Raw genomic sequence first — 14,603 nt, forward strand, 5'->3', positions numbered from 1 at the left:
ATCTTTGAAATTAATGAACAAATGGGAAGAAAATGCCATGTCGTGCCCAAAGGCAACACTACCCCCAGGTCATCACAAAAGAACAACCCAGAAGAAGTGAAGTTTGCAGCAGATGGAAGTAGTAGCATCACAGTAGCTTCAAAGGCTGTAATGATCAGAGTGAAATCACACACACACATTCCTTTTATCTTTAGATACCAAAGTCACCAGTAGGAGCACCTTCAAGTCTATATCAAAGAAAATGGTTTCGTGTCAGTCAGCTGAAGCTAGGCAGGCAAACACTGGCAGAATTACTCCTCCAATTATTTGAGAGTTAAAACTGATGACACTGTCCATAAAGTACATACAATACAGTATGCAACAGCAAAAGCATCAAAGATTTTACTTGGAAAGTGTATCAGCTTGTTTTTGAGGAACTATCTTAGATAAGGAGCCAAATTACTTGGACCATTATTGAGAGATCTTCTCAGATAAGATTTTATTTTAATACACAAACTCACACATGTATTTGTCTTCTGGAAAATGAACCAGTTAGCAACTTCCTTCACTATCACAGTAATTGGAGGTGGCAGAGGGGAAAAGGAGATAACAGTCAAAAAAGTAACAAAACTCACTCTGGATTAGAACCAGTGATTTGAAGATGTTTGTGTGTCTTACAGTGATCGTAAGACACTATCCTCCAAGGCCTCTATTAAAAAACCAAGGTTGCAACACATGTGAACAGAGATGCCAGTAAGTACACAGACAACTTCCTATGACAGTCAAAGAATCTGAATCTGTATGTATGCTGTGCCAGTAACCTTACAGTAAGAGAGGCCATCTTTGAATCATCACCAGAAGTCTCTCCACTACTGCCTCCAGTGAATCTGCCAGTAAAAGATGCAAAAAGACATGCTGGGGCCAGCAAGAAAATAGCAAGAAATCTTATCAGACAAACGGCATAAACAGCTGTCTAGAGATGTTGGGGCTTAAGGGGCAAAAAGATGCAAAGAACATGTCTAATGTAAAGAAATCAACAGCATCATGCTGTTGGTAAGTCACTGCAGACAAATGCAGCCTTCCACATGGTTTTAAAGACTGCTCACCAAGAACCATATTTCTCTTTCAGTAAGCTATTTCCGTCATAAGATAATAGCATTCATTTTATTCCATTCAGCTACAGTAAAAAGTCTTCAAGAGGTCTCAAAAATCATTATTAAATATCCATTTCTTAAGACCACAAATAGCAGGCTGAGAAATGTAGTTTGGCATTCCAAATGTTTTCTAAAAAGTACTTTTCATGATTCAATATATATTTGGAGGAACTTTTTGGCTTTCAAGCTCATGGAACTTTGGGTACACTTAAGAACAGATAATACCAAAACTAGTTTTAAGAATCACAATGAGATTTATTATAAACAATCCTTGATCAAAAAGAATGGACTCCATCCATTTCTTAAGCTCTTATTTAAGTCCAAGTGTGAATGAGTAAGACTTTCTTCTAATTTCAGTGAAGAATATGTTGAGCCTTAAACTGGTGAAGCAGTTTATAGGCACCTAATTCTATGACACCTCACAGCCTAGTTTGTGAGACTAGTTTGTGAGACTAAAGATAACAGCTACTGAATAAATAACAGTTTCCACTGAAGTTCCACAGTAACCACAACCTGAAACACAACTACAAAGAACAAAAAAGAGGCCATGTTTAGTTCATATGTCAATGGATAGACTGGTATACATTAGGCCTCAGTCATGATATAGATCATCTTCATAGCTAAAAGTGGAATCCAGCCTTCTATGGATTCCTGCTGTTTCCCTTTTGTCTAATCTAATGATTGCGCACCCACAGAGTGAGTCAGGTCAGCTGAACCAGCAGAAGATTAAAAACCTGCAAAAAGATTAGAAACCATTTTCTACCGGGTCAGTCAGCTAGATGGACTTGCCCTGCAGCTGCACAATCTCTAGCTCTGAGGCCAAGGGGGAAGCAGGAGCACAGAGCTATGTGGAGGTGAGACCGGCCTTTGCAACAGCAGCTCACTGAAAGATCAACTTAATTATAATGTCAAAGAGCACACTTAAGCATCCAGCAGCAGTGCCAACTTAAGCAGTCTGCTACACATTCCCATTCTCATACCTTCCTCATCGTGAAACTAGCATAAATCTTATGGACACCCCATGTGCTGGACCAGATGAAAATAATCTAGTAAAAAAACCCACTTCATTCCAGGAGGATCTGTTCCCCAGGGTGGCTCACCATAGCCACACAAAGAGCTATGCTAGTAAAACAGAGGGAGCAGCAAAGGGGAACAAGCTGCTTAAGACAGCACCACTGCCAAAGAAACACACAAACTATGGTATGTTCAGAATGGGAACGCTCTATGCCTGTTTTTCACCACCTGCTTTCCTTGCAATTGCTGACTGGTGCATTTTTTTACACTTCTTTCAAGAAGGAGGCAAGGCATCCCCCCCTGCCCCGCAAAGGGGGAAGCAGGGGAATCAATGGATTCAGCCAGCAGCAAAGGCAACATGTACCAGCAATCAACAGAAGTAGGGAAGCTCCAACAAACTCGAAAAGGGAATGCTGAAGATCTGCAGCCAGCTGTGAGCTCTGACTTGGGAATTCATGTCAGGAAAACTGAGTGGCTCAGAAGTACTAAGCAAGCTCATGTTGAGTGTGGATTTAGGGCAGACTGGCAAGGGAGAGGCACTACACAAGAGGAGACTGGAAGTAATGCTTCTTTCCCCAATAGCCCAGTGGTTTTAAACCCAGAAGATTTGAACTCTGGGACAAGAACTGGAGCATCCGGGGCATAATAGAGTGGTGACTTGGGCAAGGAAGAATGGATTTACTGTGGATCCTCATCCATCATGGCCCCTGAGGCAAAGAAATGCTAACCACCAACTCCAGAACTACAGTACAAACTTTTTGGGAATTTCCACAGTATGTATATACACACCCCTTTCATTTCTATTTCTCTTTTTTTCCTGTCTCAGCAGCTTAAGTTGATCTAAGTCCAGCTGCTGTGGTCTTGTTCCTGCCATGCATTTCAATCCCTTTCCTTGTGCTGGCATTGGCATTCATAGAACTGCAAGGTGAGATAGCTCAGGGAACTAATCTAGCTAAAAAATAAAATAAAGGAGAAAAATAAAGGAGAAAAAAATAAAACAGGAAAAGTAATTAGATTTCAGCCAGTTCAGCTCCTTGAATGGTTTCACTGCACAAGCCTTCATGTCAGCACAAGGAAGCAGACAAAACTGCAGAATTTAAGATTATCTTAAGGAATTTATGGTAAAGTTTTTGACAACTTATCTGTGCGTCTAAGGGGATAGTTTTACAYTTTACTTAATTCAGTGTGGTCATGGGCTGTGATTGAGAGGGTAGTTCTATACCCTCACCTCAATCTGAAATTCTCACTTTCTCTGTTTCAAAGCTAGTCACTCTTCAGCCACAGAGCAAGTCAATTCAGCTTGCTGGTATGATGGAAAGCTACTCCAAGAAAAATAATTGCTTTCCATCATATTAACAATCTGAACCCTACAAACACAACATCATTAGACCTGATACAAAAAACAAACAAACAAACAAAACAGAAGGAGTAGGGCCAACTGAAAAGTGACAGCTTTCAGTTACCCCATGTAGGTATAGTGTGAAACTAAATCCTGAAACAAAGACTGCACGAAATTTTCTGACCCCAGTCACATTCCTTAGTCATGACAGTATAAGATTATGTCTACAGAAATTAGACCAATCTGAACTGACTTTCCCTCTCCTTCCCATCAATGAATACTAGATGTGGAATACAAATTTCTTTAAATTCACTGGCATCTCCTAATGTAGCTACCTGACATGACATTCATTTAAGTGCAAAGTCCATCAACTGAGACCGAGTTACCAAATCTTCTGTTCCCTTTCTCCACTATAAGATGAGAGCTGACTTTGCACCTCTGGATTTCCCCACCACTGAAAAATAGATAAGAAGTGTCTTCAGTGATTCCTAGAGGTGCAGGTATCAATATTACTGTCCTGTCTAAGCTAACCAGTTCATTGAAAAGAAGTATTAAGTACTCAAGAGGTGCTCCCTGATATGCAAGTCTAATGTATGTGGGCAAAGAATGTGGGGGGGGGAGAATCAGTACTGCTGCTGCTGTTCTTTGCCAATTCAAAGGATTTAACCTCCACTATGGAAAAAACAGACCAACATTTACTTTCTTTGAAGCAACAATACTAAGAGCCAGGGTATGGAGGACATCTAAAATAAGACTTCTGTTCAGACTTCTGTTCTGTACACTAAAGTATTCTCTATTCTTTACTATAAGAGTCAGCCTGGGTAATGTCTGAATGTATCATCCACTCTTTTGGGCACTACTGTATCATGGTACCCTCAGTTACAGTTTGGTAGACATGACGATTATACTGTATAGATACAATTTTCTATCTTTATATACTTGAATAAACCAGTCTTGCTAGCCAAGTATCACTACAAAAAGACTACAAAAAGTGCTAGCAAAATACTGAAAAAGTTTGCCAAACAGCACAAGCTAACTTGTGACAAGTTTGTGACTAATTGCTAGGCAGCAGCAAAAGGAGAACAAGAGTGTATTTATACTCTAAAGTAGTATAGATGGGTCCACTGGGCTTGTCATTGCCGGACGGCTGTCACACCTGATGCTAGTACAAATTCAAGATATTCCATCTTCAACAGACTACTGACTCTCATGTTTAGTGGTCACAAGACTACAGTAATTTTCAGTTCAGTACATAAAAACAGAAGGTACAGATTAAAGGTAGCAAAGAGAACACAATACATACCTTACTCAGAGTTCCCACGGACAAACCCAGCTCACTTCCATGCCAGCAGCTCTCTCCCCAATCACTGAAAGGGAAAACAGGACACGAATACTCAGTGATCTTCAAATAATACAGTCCATTAAGAGTAAGGAGCAGTCCTTCATCTAGTGGTTTTTTTTTTTACATTATCTTTAATTAATTTGGCATACAGAACAGAAGTTGGACTGAAATACAATCAAAAACTGCCACACTGGTATACACATACTCATGCTACTTTCAGGGTGGAAATTTTACTTTAGGACTGTTGGTTTGTTAATTCTGAAGAATGCATTGTTTGAGATTTACTAAGTCTGAACATTCACCAAATGATAGGCTCAACCTTCCCGTCCTTGTCCTGAAACCATTCTTAAACGTGGGATGGTAAAAGTTGGAGACTGTTATGACTAGTTTATTACACCATGTTATCCATCCAAACAAAAACAGGGAAAGGTAACAAAGTACATTGCAGAGATTTGCCAAGACTGCAGTGGGTATTCCATTTCTGTGGAGGAGGAGGGAACACCTTCCTTAAAAGCACATTAAAGCACATTAAAGTAACACAACCACTTTTATTTGGCGATACAGGTTTAACATACATGTAGGGGCAGTAGCTAACTAGAAAATAGTTACTTCAGAGCCTCTGGAAAACCATTGTCTTAAACAGCAATAAAAAAGGTTTCAAGTTGATTTGCAGTTGCTGTACTTTCAAGTAATTCCTTAGCCCCATTAAAAAATAATAATATGAGTTATCATATGAAGGCTTTGCCACAAAGTTTTTATTCCATTTTCTCCTCTGAGCTTTTCAGACTTCAGGGCTTCCTAGACACCAGTACCACTCTACAGAAGCACAGGACCACAGTTGAGATGATAAAATATTCTGTCAGTGAGAGAAAACAAAAGAGACCAGGCACCTCCCCAATTACAAACTTCAGGCTGAATGGACAAAGGACACTTCAGCATTAACGCAGCAAGTCAATATTTAGAATTACTTACAACCACTTAAATAAGTAATTGATTTAAAGTGGGAACCCACAGCAAGAGACAATTTTTTTTTTTAAGAGGCCAAACTGATCCAATTGTAATCAAGATATGATAATGATGAAAGGATACAAAAACAAATATATAATTACATAGTGCCTTTTACAGAACTATGGATCTTAGATTTCCTAAAAAATGCAAGGACTAAAAGGCCTTGGTTCTGAAGCCTCAAGAAGCCAAGGAAAATCTTTCACAAAAACAGTAAACAATTGACCACTGTAGGAGTTTGATATTACAATCCAACAAACAAAATTCCTTACTACATAATAATTTGATAAAATAGTTTTGCTGGAGTGTTCTTCTGACAACATTAAGCTCATAACATCAAAATTTAGTTACAGAATGTCTGCTTTTTTTTTTTTTTAATTACAAATTATAAGTGAATGAAAGTTATCAGCATATTAAATCTTTACTCCAGAAAAAATTTTTGGTGTTGTTTGGTTTGGGTGGGTTTTTACTGATACACAGATCACTCCTGAAACTGCTTTTCACACATGAAAGTTTAGAGAAGCTMATGCCAAATTTTATTTCTGCTCGCCAATCCCTAATTTCCAGTAATCTTGGTTCATTGCATATTCCCTTCTGATTTAAGGTTGCAACAGCACTGATAAAGCTGGATAATCATCACGCTCCTGCATTTCATTTCCAGCACTTAAGATCCATGTTCTCCRGAATCTCATTTGAGTCAAGATGGCTCTAACACTGAGCCTTTTCTTGATTTGCCTGTTCCACCACCTGGCACAGGCCATCTGCTACTCTTCTAGAGAAGTTAGACCCCACAACTGGTCAAAAGTCTTCATATGTCTCAAGATCTTCAGCATTTTTTCCCTGAAATCTTGAGACTGCTGAATATTCCAGGTCTGAAGATCATACCAGGCTATTCCTAATCAGCTGCGAGGGTGAGCCAGGGGAAGAACTATTCTGTACATCCCCCGTTCTACATCCTTTCCAAGGTATCCATTATTAGCAACTGGCCAATGCAAGAAACCAGGCTGGAAGGACATTTGACCTGGTCCAATATGGGAGACCTCAAGTCTTACCTCTTAAAGTATGCATGAGGATAAAAAAAATACATATACACTCAGCGGTTTTTGGAACCTTTACAAAAACTTAGCACTATTTTTCAGAAAAGAAAGTACATATGTGTTTGTGTGTATATACATACATAGATGTATATAAAAAAGTATATATTCCTCTCTATATACATATACACGCACACACAAACTCAGAAAATAGGAAAAATTATTTCAATAACTTCCTTGCCTCGGTTAACTTCCCTGCCTTGGTTTACTCCCTCCTGAGTTTCCAGCACTTCTCAGGTGTACAGATCCTTGCTCTCCCACACATAACATCAGCATACATTTATCTTTCTTTTTCTACCAGGAACTAAAATTTTCTTCCAGATTCTCTAAAAGAGCCAATAAAAGGCCAACGTTAAAACTTTCAGTCCTGTTGGTCAAGGAAGTTCCTGCTCAGCCTTCGCAGGTGGTTAAAGTATTGTACTGTGTGATTTACTGTTTTAGTCATCTGAACCTCAAGTAGGAGATAAACTGGCTTGCCATAAGCAGTCACCAACTTTTTGTCTAATAGGTGTGCCATACAAATAAGAGATGCTTCAGGTATAATGTACTTCTGTCATTACCCTTATTTAATCATCCCATGGAATTTCAATCCAGCTTGAAGAAAGAACAACAGAAAACACAGACACATGCCACCTTCAAAATTCAACTCCCAATATCAAGTCAAACTTTACAAAAATTTGCCAAAACATCCTTACAGTTCTAGTGAAAGATGATCTCTTTATTGCTCCTTCTGTACTGCAGCCAGTGAGCAAAGATTAATCTGATAACTGAAGTATTTTCTGGCAAAGTTCCACAGTTAAACTGCTTTTATTACTCTTTGCTTATAGCACAATCAAAACATTCCTTCACTCCTTTTTTCTCTGACTATACAGTCACAGCAGGCAGAATTCTACTGTCCTAGATTTTCTGAGGGAAAAAAAAAATAGTGTAATCTCTAAGAAATGCAGAAGTCTCATCTTGCTGATAAACTTCTCCATCCAATGGAAATGTTTATATGTCACTGTTTACATGTTCGAGCCAAATGGCTGCTATTCCAGTGATTACAATGGATTATTGCCTTCACTGGTGACTTGGGAGTTTGAAAGCATCTGAGCAACACAGAAATTTACTAACATGATTCACAAGTCTGACCTGAACATGGTAATGCAGATTTCATATCCTATCTTTCTAACAATTATACTACCTCTCAAATGCAGGCTTTTAAAAGATTTAGATTCAACGCGATCTGTTCCTGTAAAGCATGCAAGATAGGAGGTATGAGAGAGAATTTAGAGACATTGTTAAATTAGGCCTAACATTAACTCAGCCCTACCAATCACTTAGAAAAGCCTTTCATGCAGGTTTGAAAACATCATAAACCAAGTCTATCTTGCACAATGCAGTAGAGATTAAAATACAGACTGTAATCACACTCTGTAGGGAAACTCCCTATTTTATTACAAAAACAAAGTGTGTGGGGGGGAAATTAAAACAAAAAAAAAATCATTCAGGAAGAGTCCTTCAATGCTTCTCCAACACTTTCCTCCTGAAGGAGGAAAAGTTTCTCTGTAATTAACAGAAAGTGAATTCTGTCTCATCCTAACTGAGCTGTACCTTCACACATATAAACAGTTGCAGAAAGAATGAGTTCATCATAACATGGTTGACTGTGTGTAAGAGATGATCTCATTTGAGTAAGGATAAATAAGGTGACAACTGTATGGATCAATTGTGAAGACATATCCTACGTGTCTCTATTAAACCACAGAAAAGGTAGAGCTCAAGGAACCATAGTACACACACACCTCCTCCCTAGCATGGCTAGAACTAGTCGTAATTGCCATACATTACAGGAAGCATTAGTTTGAGGTTATAACAATGTTAGGTAGACTCCTGTCCCCAAACAAAATTCATTTCACAAGATTAGACATATTACTTTAGTCTCCTGTTCCCCTAAACACGAAGGTACTATGAAGATGTGAAGTCAGCACATTTATTTGCCTCACTGGAAGATGGGAAAACAGGTTATTTTCTGCACAGCTTTACACCAGAGGCGCCTGTATTGTGGTATATAAACACTTCAACATACACCCATGGCAAGCAGAGATGACAGCAGCAGCAGCTCCTGACCATGCTCAAGGGGAAAGTTTTTACTCAAGTGAATTAGAACTTCCACAGAAGCAGCCCCCTTTGATCAGCTGTTTACAAATAACTTGCTGGTGCATGCAGCTGTGGCTACAAGCTTCTTCCGCTGTGCTTCAACAAAACCCTGCTCTTCTGGATCAGCAGGGCCAAAACAAGCTGAAATAGGGAGCACAAGTTAATTAAGAAGGGTAAGTAGAAGCAGTCAAGATGCTAGTTTGTGGTAGAAGAGCAAAGAAGGATGGATGGATGGCATACAGTTAAGGTCAAAAACAGTCTTGAATTAAGAGCTCTCCTAAGCCTTTAGCTTTCAAGATTTAAAAAGAGCGTGTGTTAAATCTCACATTCTTAGTCGTTAAGAGATCTTATCAACATGGCTATGTGCCTAAATCAAATATTTCTTCACACGGGAATAGTTATGCTGCACACACACATGAAAATGTTGGGGGGGGGGAGAAGGAGCACTGCACAAGCTTAATTCATTACTTCAGTTTCTGAAATATAAAACAATTAAATTTAAACAATTATAGTACCTTGCTCAGGGATAAATTCTCAAATTTATCTGCCTTGAAAGTAAGTGTCTCAAACCAGAAATAGAGAAGAATCAAAGAAAATGAGCTACTGTTACTGTCATCATTTTTTAATGTCCAAAAACATAGTATCCAATTTATAGAAGGTCCCTGTATAAGCTGCGTGCATCATTTGCCCTCCACAAGGACAACCTGCATTTAAAAATCTCAACACATTGACTGACCACTATGACATACCTAAGCCTGGTAATGTAAACTGTCTTCACTCCAATGCCATTCATTTCCCTTGAAGAAGCCACTTAACAGTGCTTGCACTCCATAAATCACTCAAAGGAGGAAAGGTAAAATATACACATTAACCACACACATCTCCCTAAAGCACAGAACAGAATATTTGACAAAGAAATTAGAGTTTCTGAATTGACACAAACTCATCTATTTCATCTGCTATTTGAAACATGTTCATAAAAGATGACTCATAGGACCAGTTTTAGGCTATGGCTCCAAAAATGTTACTTTTAGCTGTAGAACTTACTAATCAGCTTCTGCTCTCTGTCCCTTCCACTCTAGCTAAGCATTCCTTCTACCCTCCTCCACCTTTTTATTTCGGGGGGTGAGGAGGAGAGGAACAGAACACACATAGATTAAAAGTCAGTTCTCTTATCTGATTCACCATGAAGACATATTATCACTACTGAGGTGATAGCACATGGTGAAAAAAAAAAAAAAGGCAGATGGGAATATAAGCTGTTTAAGACAGCCCCACCACTAAAAGAAACGTCTGTGTAACCACATCCTCTGTTTTCAGTCTCAGTTCAGCAGTGTGTCCAGCAGGAAATAATTAGATTTGTCTTTCCCAGAGTAGGTGTTTGATGGTTTCAAACTGCTGAACAGTTGCTTTTTCTGCTTCCTCTTCAACAGTTTCTCAGGAAAAGACGATGACCCTCAGGCCATCTTTGATAAAATTCTTTAAAGGAAGAGTATTGTGCAACTATAATAAGATTTACTAATTATTACATCTTCTTACACAGAGGAAATTAACTGTACTCTTCAAAAGGGATCTTAAGTGTAATACTGAGCTGTCAGAATGAAAAAGATAATGAGACAGCCAGATTGCATCATCTGGAATACAGGAAGTACAGCTGAGTACACAAAATAAAGACAGAAGACTCTTGGAATTACTATAAATTCTGCTTCTTAGGTAAAAAGTATATATGGAGACACATCACATATACTAAGACGACTTATCCATTCCAATTGAGCAAACAATTTCTCTTGATAAGGTTTTAAGGTTTTGACATATGTCCTAAGAATTTATCTGCTTTCTGCTCTACCATCCAAACCTTTTAAGTTTGTTCTGATCCTCCTACTCCTTCCCCCTCTCCTCCCCCAAATACCACACAATAATGTAATCATGGCTCAACAGTGAAGGAAATCTAGTAGGGGTTTTTTTGTTTGTTTGTTTGTTTGGGTTTTAAGTTTAGGTGTGTTCCGATTGCCTGAACGTATATTTCCCCTGGAGATTCAAGGATAAATGAGTTTGTGCAAAATGCCTCTGCTTACCATGCCAGCAGAAGCAAGTTATAAAAACAGTCACAAGCAAGCACTCCTCTCCAAGACTTTCCTATTATTTCATATTCAAAGGCAGGAAAATTTAACATTCTTTGAAACAGTACTTTTGGACAACTGCCATATTCACCTAGCCCCACGTCAAAACGTCTTCTATACTCCCTTTCTTTGCATTGTATTTAACAATCTGCTTGTTGCCCTAAGACTCTTCGTTTTATTTTCAGAAGTGTTTCTTATTTCCCGCATGATGATAAGTGGCTGGTCTTAGCTAAATAGAAATGAAAGCTATTTCTGTAACTGCTGGAACCAGCAGACACAGTGCTACTTACATTTTATACATAAAAATATGATGCCCAATACGCAATAACTGACAATATTTCACTCTTTGTGAAATCCTATTTGGTATCCACACTATAAATGAGGAAGGACTGAAAAGGACTCAGTTACTACAAAGTGACTGAGAAGGGGTAAATTCTCCCACTTGTGAAAAGCTTATGGCATGTACTTTCAGTTGTGAGCCTCTTTCTCCTTTCAGCAGAAAGCAGGAGTCTAAAGAACAGAAAAAGGAATTCACAGTCAGCTTCAGATCATACACTTATTTTTAAATCTATTATTAGATTGTATTTAATCACAACTATTAGATCACTCATTTAATCACTGCAGCAAACAGGAACAAATGGGTCTCCCTCTCATTTCTCACTCAGCAAAGATTGAAGTATTTTTGGAATGGGATCTTTCCTATCCGAAGCCCCCAAAGGCATCATATTTATAGCACTTCTACAGTATGGATTGTAACAGTGTTTTKACAAAATCTCTTACCCTTACTCATGTGCAAGCAGCAAAATATAGTTTGAAATGAGTGCTGAAATTCATTTGTACAGTTACCTGAAACTAACACCGACTTTCAGAACTACCCTCAGAAAACTACGCTTTTAATAAGTCAGCTACGGCAAGGCTAACTAACCCAGAATGTCAAATGTAAGTTTAAAATAAAGACAGAATTGTATACTGATTTTTCTCAATCCCCATACTGAAATGTTAGGGTAGACCCTCTCAGCCCAGAATAGCTAGTTTATCTTTTCTAAATATTCAGGGCTCTGTCTTCAAATCCTACCAAGTGTGTTTTGAAAGTGTGTTTTGATTACCATGATCCAGTAAAGAAACTACAGACTTAAACAGAAGCATTTTTAATGCCTTGACAATATATGTTCTGTTTAGGGTGGACTAAGATGCAGTTGATGACAGAGGCCCTGACATTGTCTATGCAAATATGATACCAAAAGGAAGTACTACAAACAGCAGCAAATCTGAAAGCCCATATCCAGAACCATGGCAAGAGCATGTTTAACACAAAGTTTGCACGATGCAATATAGTTAGGGTACACAAATGCAGTCATAAAGGTCTCTGGAGGATATTTTGCTGACAAACATGTTTTACAACACTTGTAGGTATTTCCACTTACACATAAGACGAATGCTAACAGTTTTCATCTGTGATCAGTGGGATATATAAAGATATGTTGCTCTCTCATATGGGTTTTTACTGCCAGAGGGAAGAAGGTCCCACTGGACTAGACAGACATCCAGGATAAATGGATGTCTGAGTTATCCTGAATACACATCTCACCATAGTGCAGGCAAGCATCTTTTCAGTGGGAAAATTAAACCTGCACAATACAATCCGGTGCGTGCATAGAGCAGTGGGGATGCCAGGAGACTGCTGCTGCACAAACCCTATTGAACTACTGCCACCAATACCATGCCTGTAAAACGGCAAAGAGAGACCTGAAGAAAACAACATCCGACTTACCAAGAGCCAGGAGCCCGTAACAAGAAGAAAGAGGGGAAACGGTGCGTCGAGCCCTGTCCGGGGGAGAAGGCAAAGAGAGTGCGGCAGAAACGGGCTGGGGGCGAAGGGGAAGCAGGCGCGGGGTCTTCTGCGGGGGCGAAACCGGCCCCCCGCGCGAGGGGGCGGCTGTGKCGCCGTGAGGGGCGGCCCCTCCGGGCGGGCAGGGGCCCCGCGGAGCAGAGCTGTCCAGCCGCGCCGGGCGCCCGCCTCGCCTCGCCTCGCCCCGCGGCGACCGTTGGAGAGGGTGGGGGAGGGGCACGCGCTCCTCCCCACCCCTCCGCACCAACCGCCGCCGCTGCGGAGGGCTCCGAGCGGCGGCGCGAGACCCAACGTCCCCGCGTCGGGGCGGGTCCCCGGGCGCGCGCCCACCCCCCCACCTTTCCCGGCGGAGGTCGCAGCACAGCTGCCGGCCGAGCTGGCGCTCCGCACTCACCTGGTCACGGCTCCATCTCGCGCCGCCGCCGCCGCCGCCCTYCCTGGCGGAGCCGCCGCCGCCCGCCGAGAACGCGCTTCCCCCAACCGGACGACCCGGCCTCGCCACCGCCGACCGGCGCCTCGCAACCGCGGAAGCTCCCGCCCCGCAGGTCCCTCGCTCGGCGACACGCGTCGGGCTCCGCCAATCAGAGTGGAGAGGGGAGGATGAGTGTCACCAGCACCCGCCAATAGGCCTCGAGCACCTTGGGAAGCTAACGGACCTGAGGCAGAGCGAGCGGGCGCGGGGCGGGCCGGGCGCAGGGTGCCTGACGGGGCGGGCAGCCAATCGGAAAGCAGAGATGATGTCATCGGCGGTGGGCGGGGGTGGGGCGGTGTGTCCCCGGGAATGTGGGGGCGGAGGGAGGGGGCGTGTCTGCGCTCTTAAAAGGACAGGGGTCGCGCTGGGGGCTGTGGTGGGCCTGTGCCTTGTTGTGGGGAGGGTCCTATAGGGCAGGTCAATGGGTGCCTGGCTTGATTTATTTTGTTTTTTAATTTATTCTTAATTTATTATTTTTTTAATTTGTATTTTATGGGGGGCCATTTTCTGAAGGCACTGTGGGCCCTGTGCGCAGTCCCCAACCCAGCCACAGGCCTTGCCAGTGAAGGTGGAAAGGCAAGGGTGAGCGGGTGCCCCTCTCGGCCTGGAGGCCATGAATTTGGGGCGAGGCCCACCGTCAGAGGCTGTTTTGGGGGGTGCAGAGGCCACGGAGGCAAGGACAGTGCTGGCTGCAGGATGGAAACCTGCCCTGCCTCCCCCAGCCCTGGGTGATGTCTGCCCAGAGGGGCCCCCCAGCAGGGGGGGGCAAGCCCGGGTGGGAGCCCAGGGCTGGAGGAGCAGGAGGCCCCACAGGAGATGGCCGGAGACACCTGGTGCCATTTTGCTGCAGCTGTCTGCCCTATGGCTTTTAGCAGCTGAAATTTCCAGCTCGGTCTCATTCACAGCACAGCTACAAAGAAAGGGAAAGTCCAAGTGTGGGGCTGGGACGCAGGGTGTGTTTGCCCATAATTACAGCTGTACTCAGCAGTCATTTTTCCATTCTAAAGGCTATTTTTTTTTTCTTGGAAAAGAGCAATGTTTCTTGATTTCAAATTAATTGATACCAGCTGGGAAAAGACATTGCAAATCAGTGAGC

At 41.7% G+C, this 14,603-nt stretch overlaps 1 protein-coding gene across 9 annotated transcripts in view; it reads right to left on the bottom strand.

Moving 5' to 3' along the window:
• MRTFA (myocardin related transcription factor A) overlaps positions 1-13,481 on the bottom strand; it is a 99,627-nt gene extending 86,146 nt beyond the window's left edge. For 2 of the 9 annotated variants that reach the window (XM_026064983.1, XM_026064974.1), the window contains exons 1-5: positions 13,430-13,466; positions 12,958-13,010; positions 11,653-11,696; positions 9,816-9,904; positions 4,790-4,853 (exon numbers count right to left, since the gene is read on the bottom strand). In XM_026064983.1, coding sequence (XP_025920768.1) covers positions 4,790-4,853; positions 9,816-9,859 — 108 coding nt within the window. In that variant the 5' untranslated portion in view covers positions 9,860-9,904; positions 11,653-11,696; positions 12,958-13,010; positions 13,430-13,466. The other 7 variants (XM_026064979.1, XM_026064978.1, XM_026064975.1 and 4 more) reach the window with 7 other exon arrangements.
• Positions 13,482-14,603: the final 1,122 nt, after the last annotated feature.

Source organism: Apteryx rowi, unplaced genomic scaffold (assembly GCF_003343035.1).
Source record: "Apteryx rowi isolate R43461 unplaced genomic scaffold, aptRow1 scaffold_223, whole genome shotgun sequence".
NCBI classification, from domain to species: domain Eukaryota; kingdom Metazoa; phylum Chordata; class Aves; order Apterygiformes; family Apterygidae; genus Apteryx; species Apteryx rowi.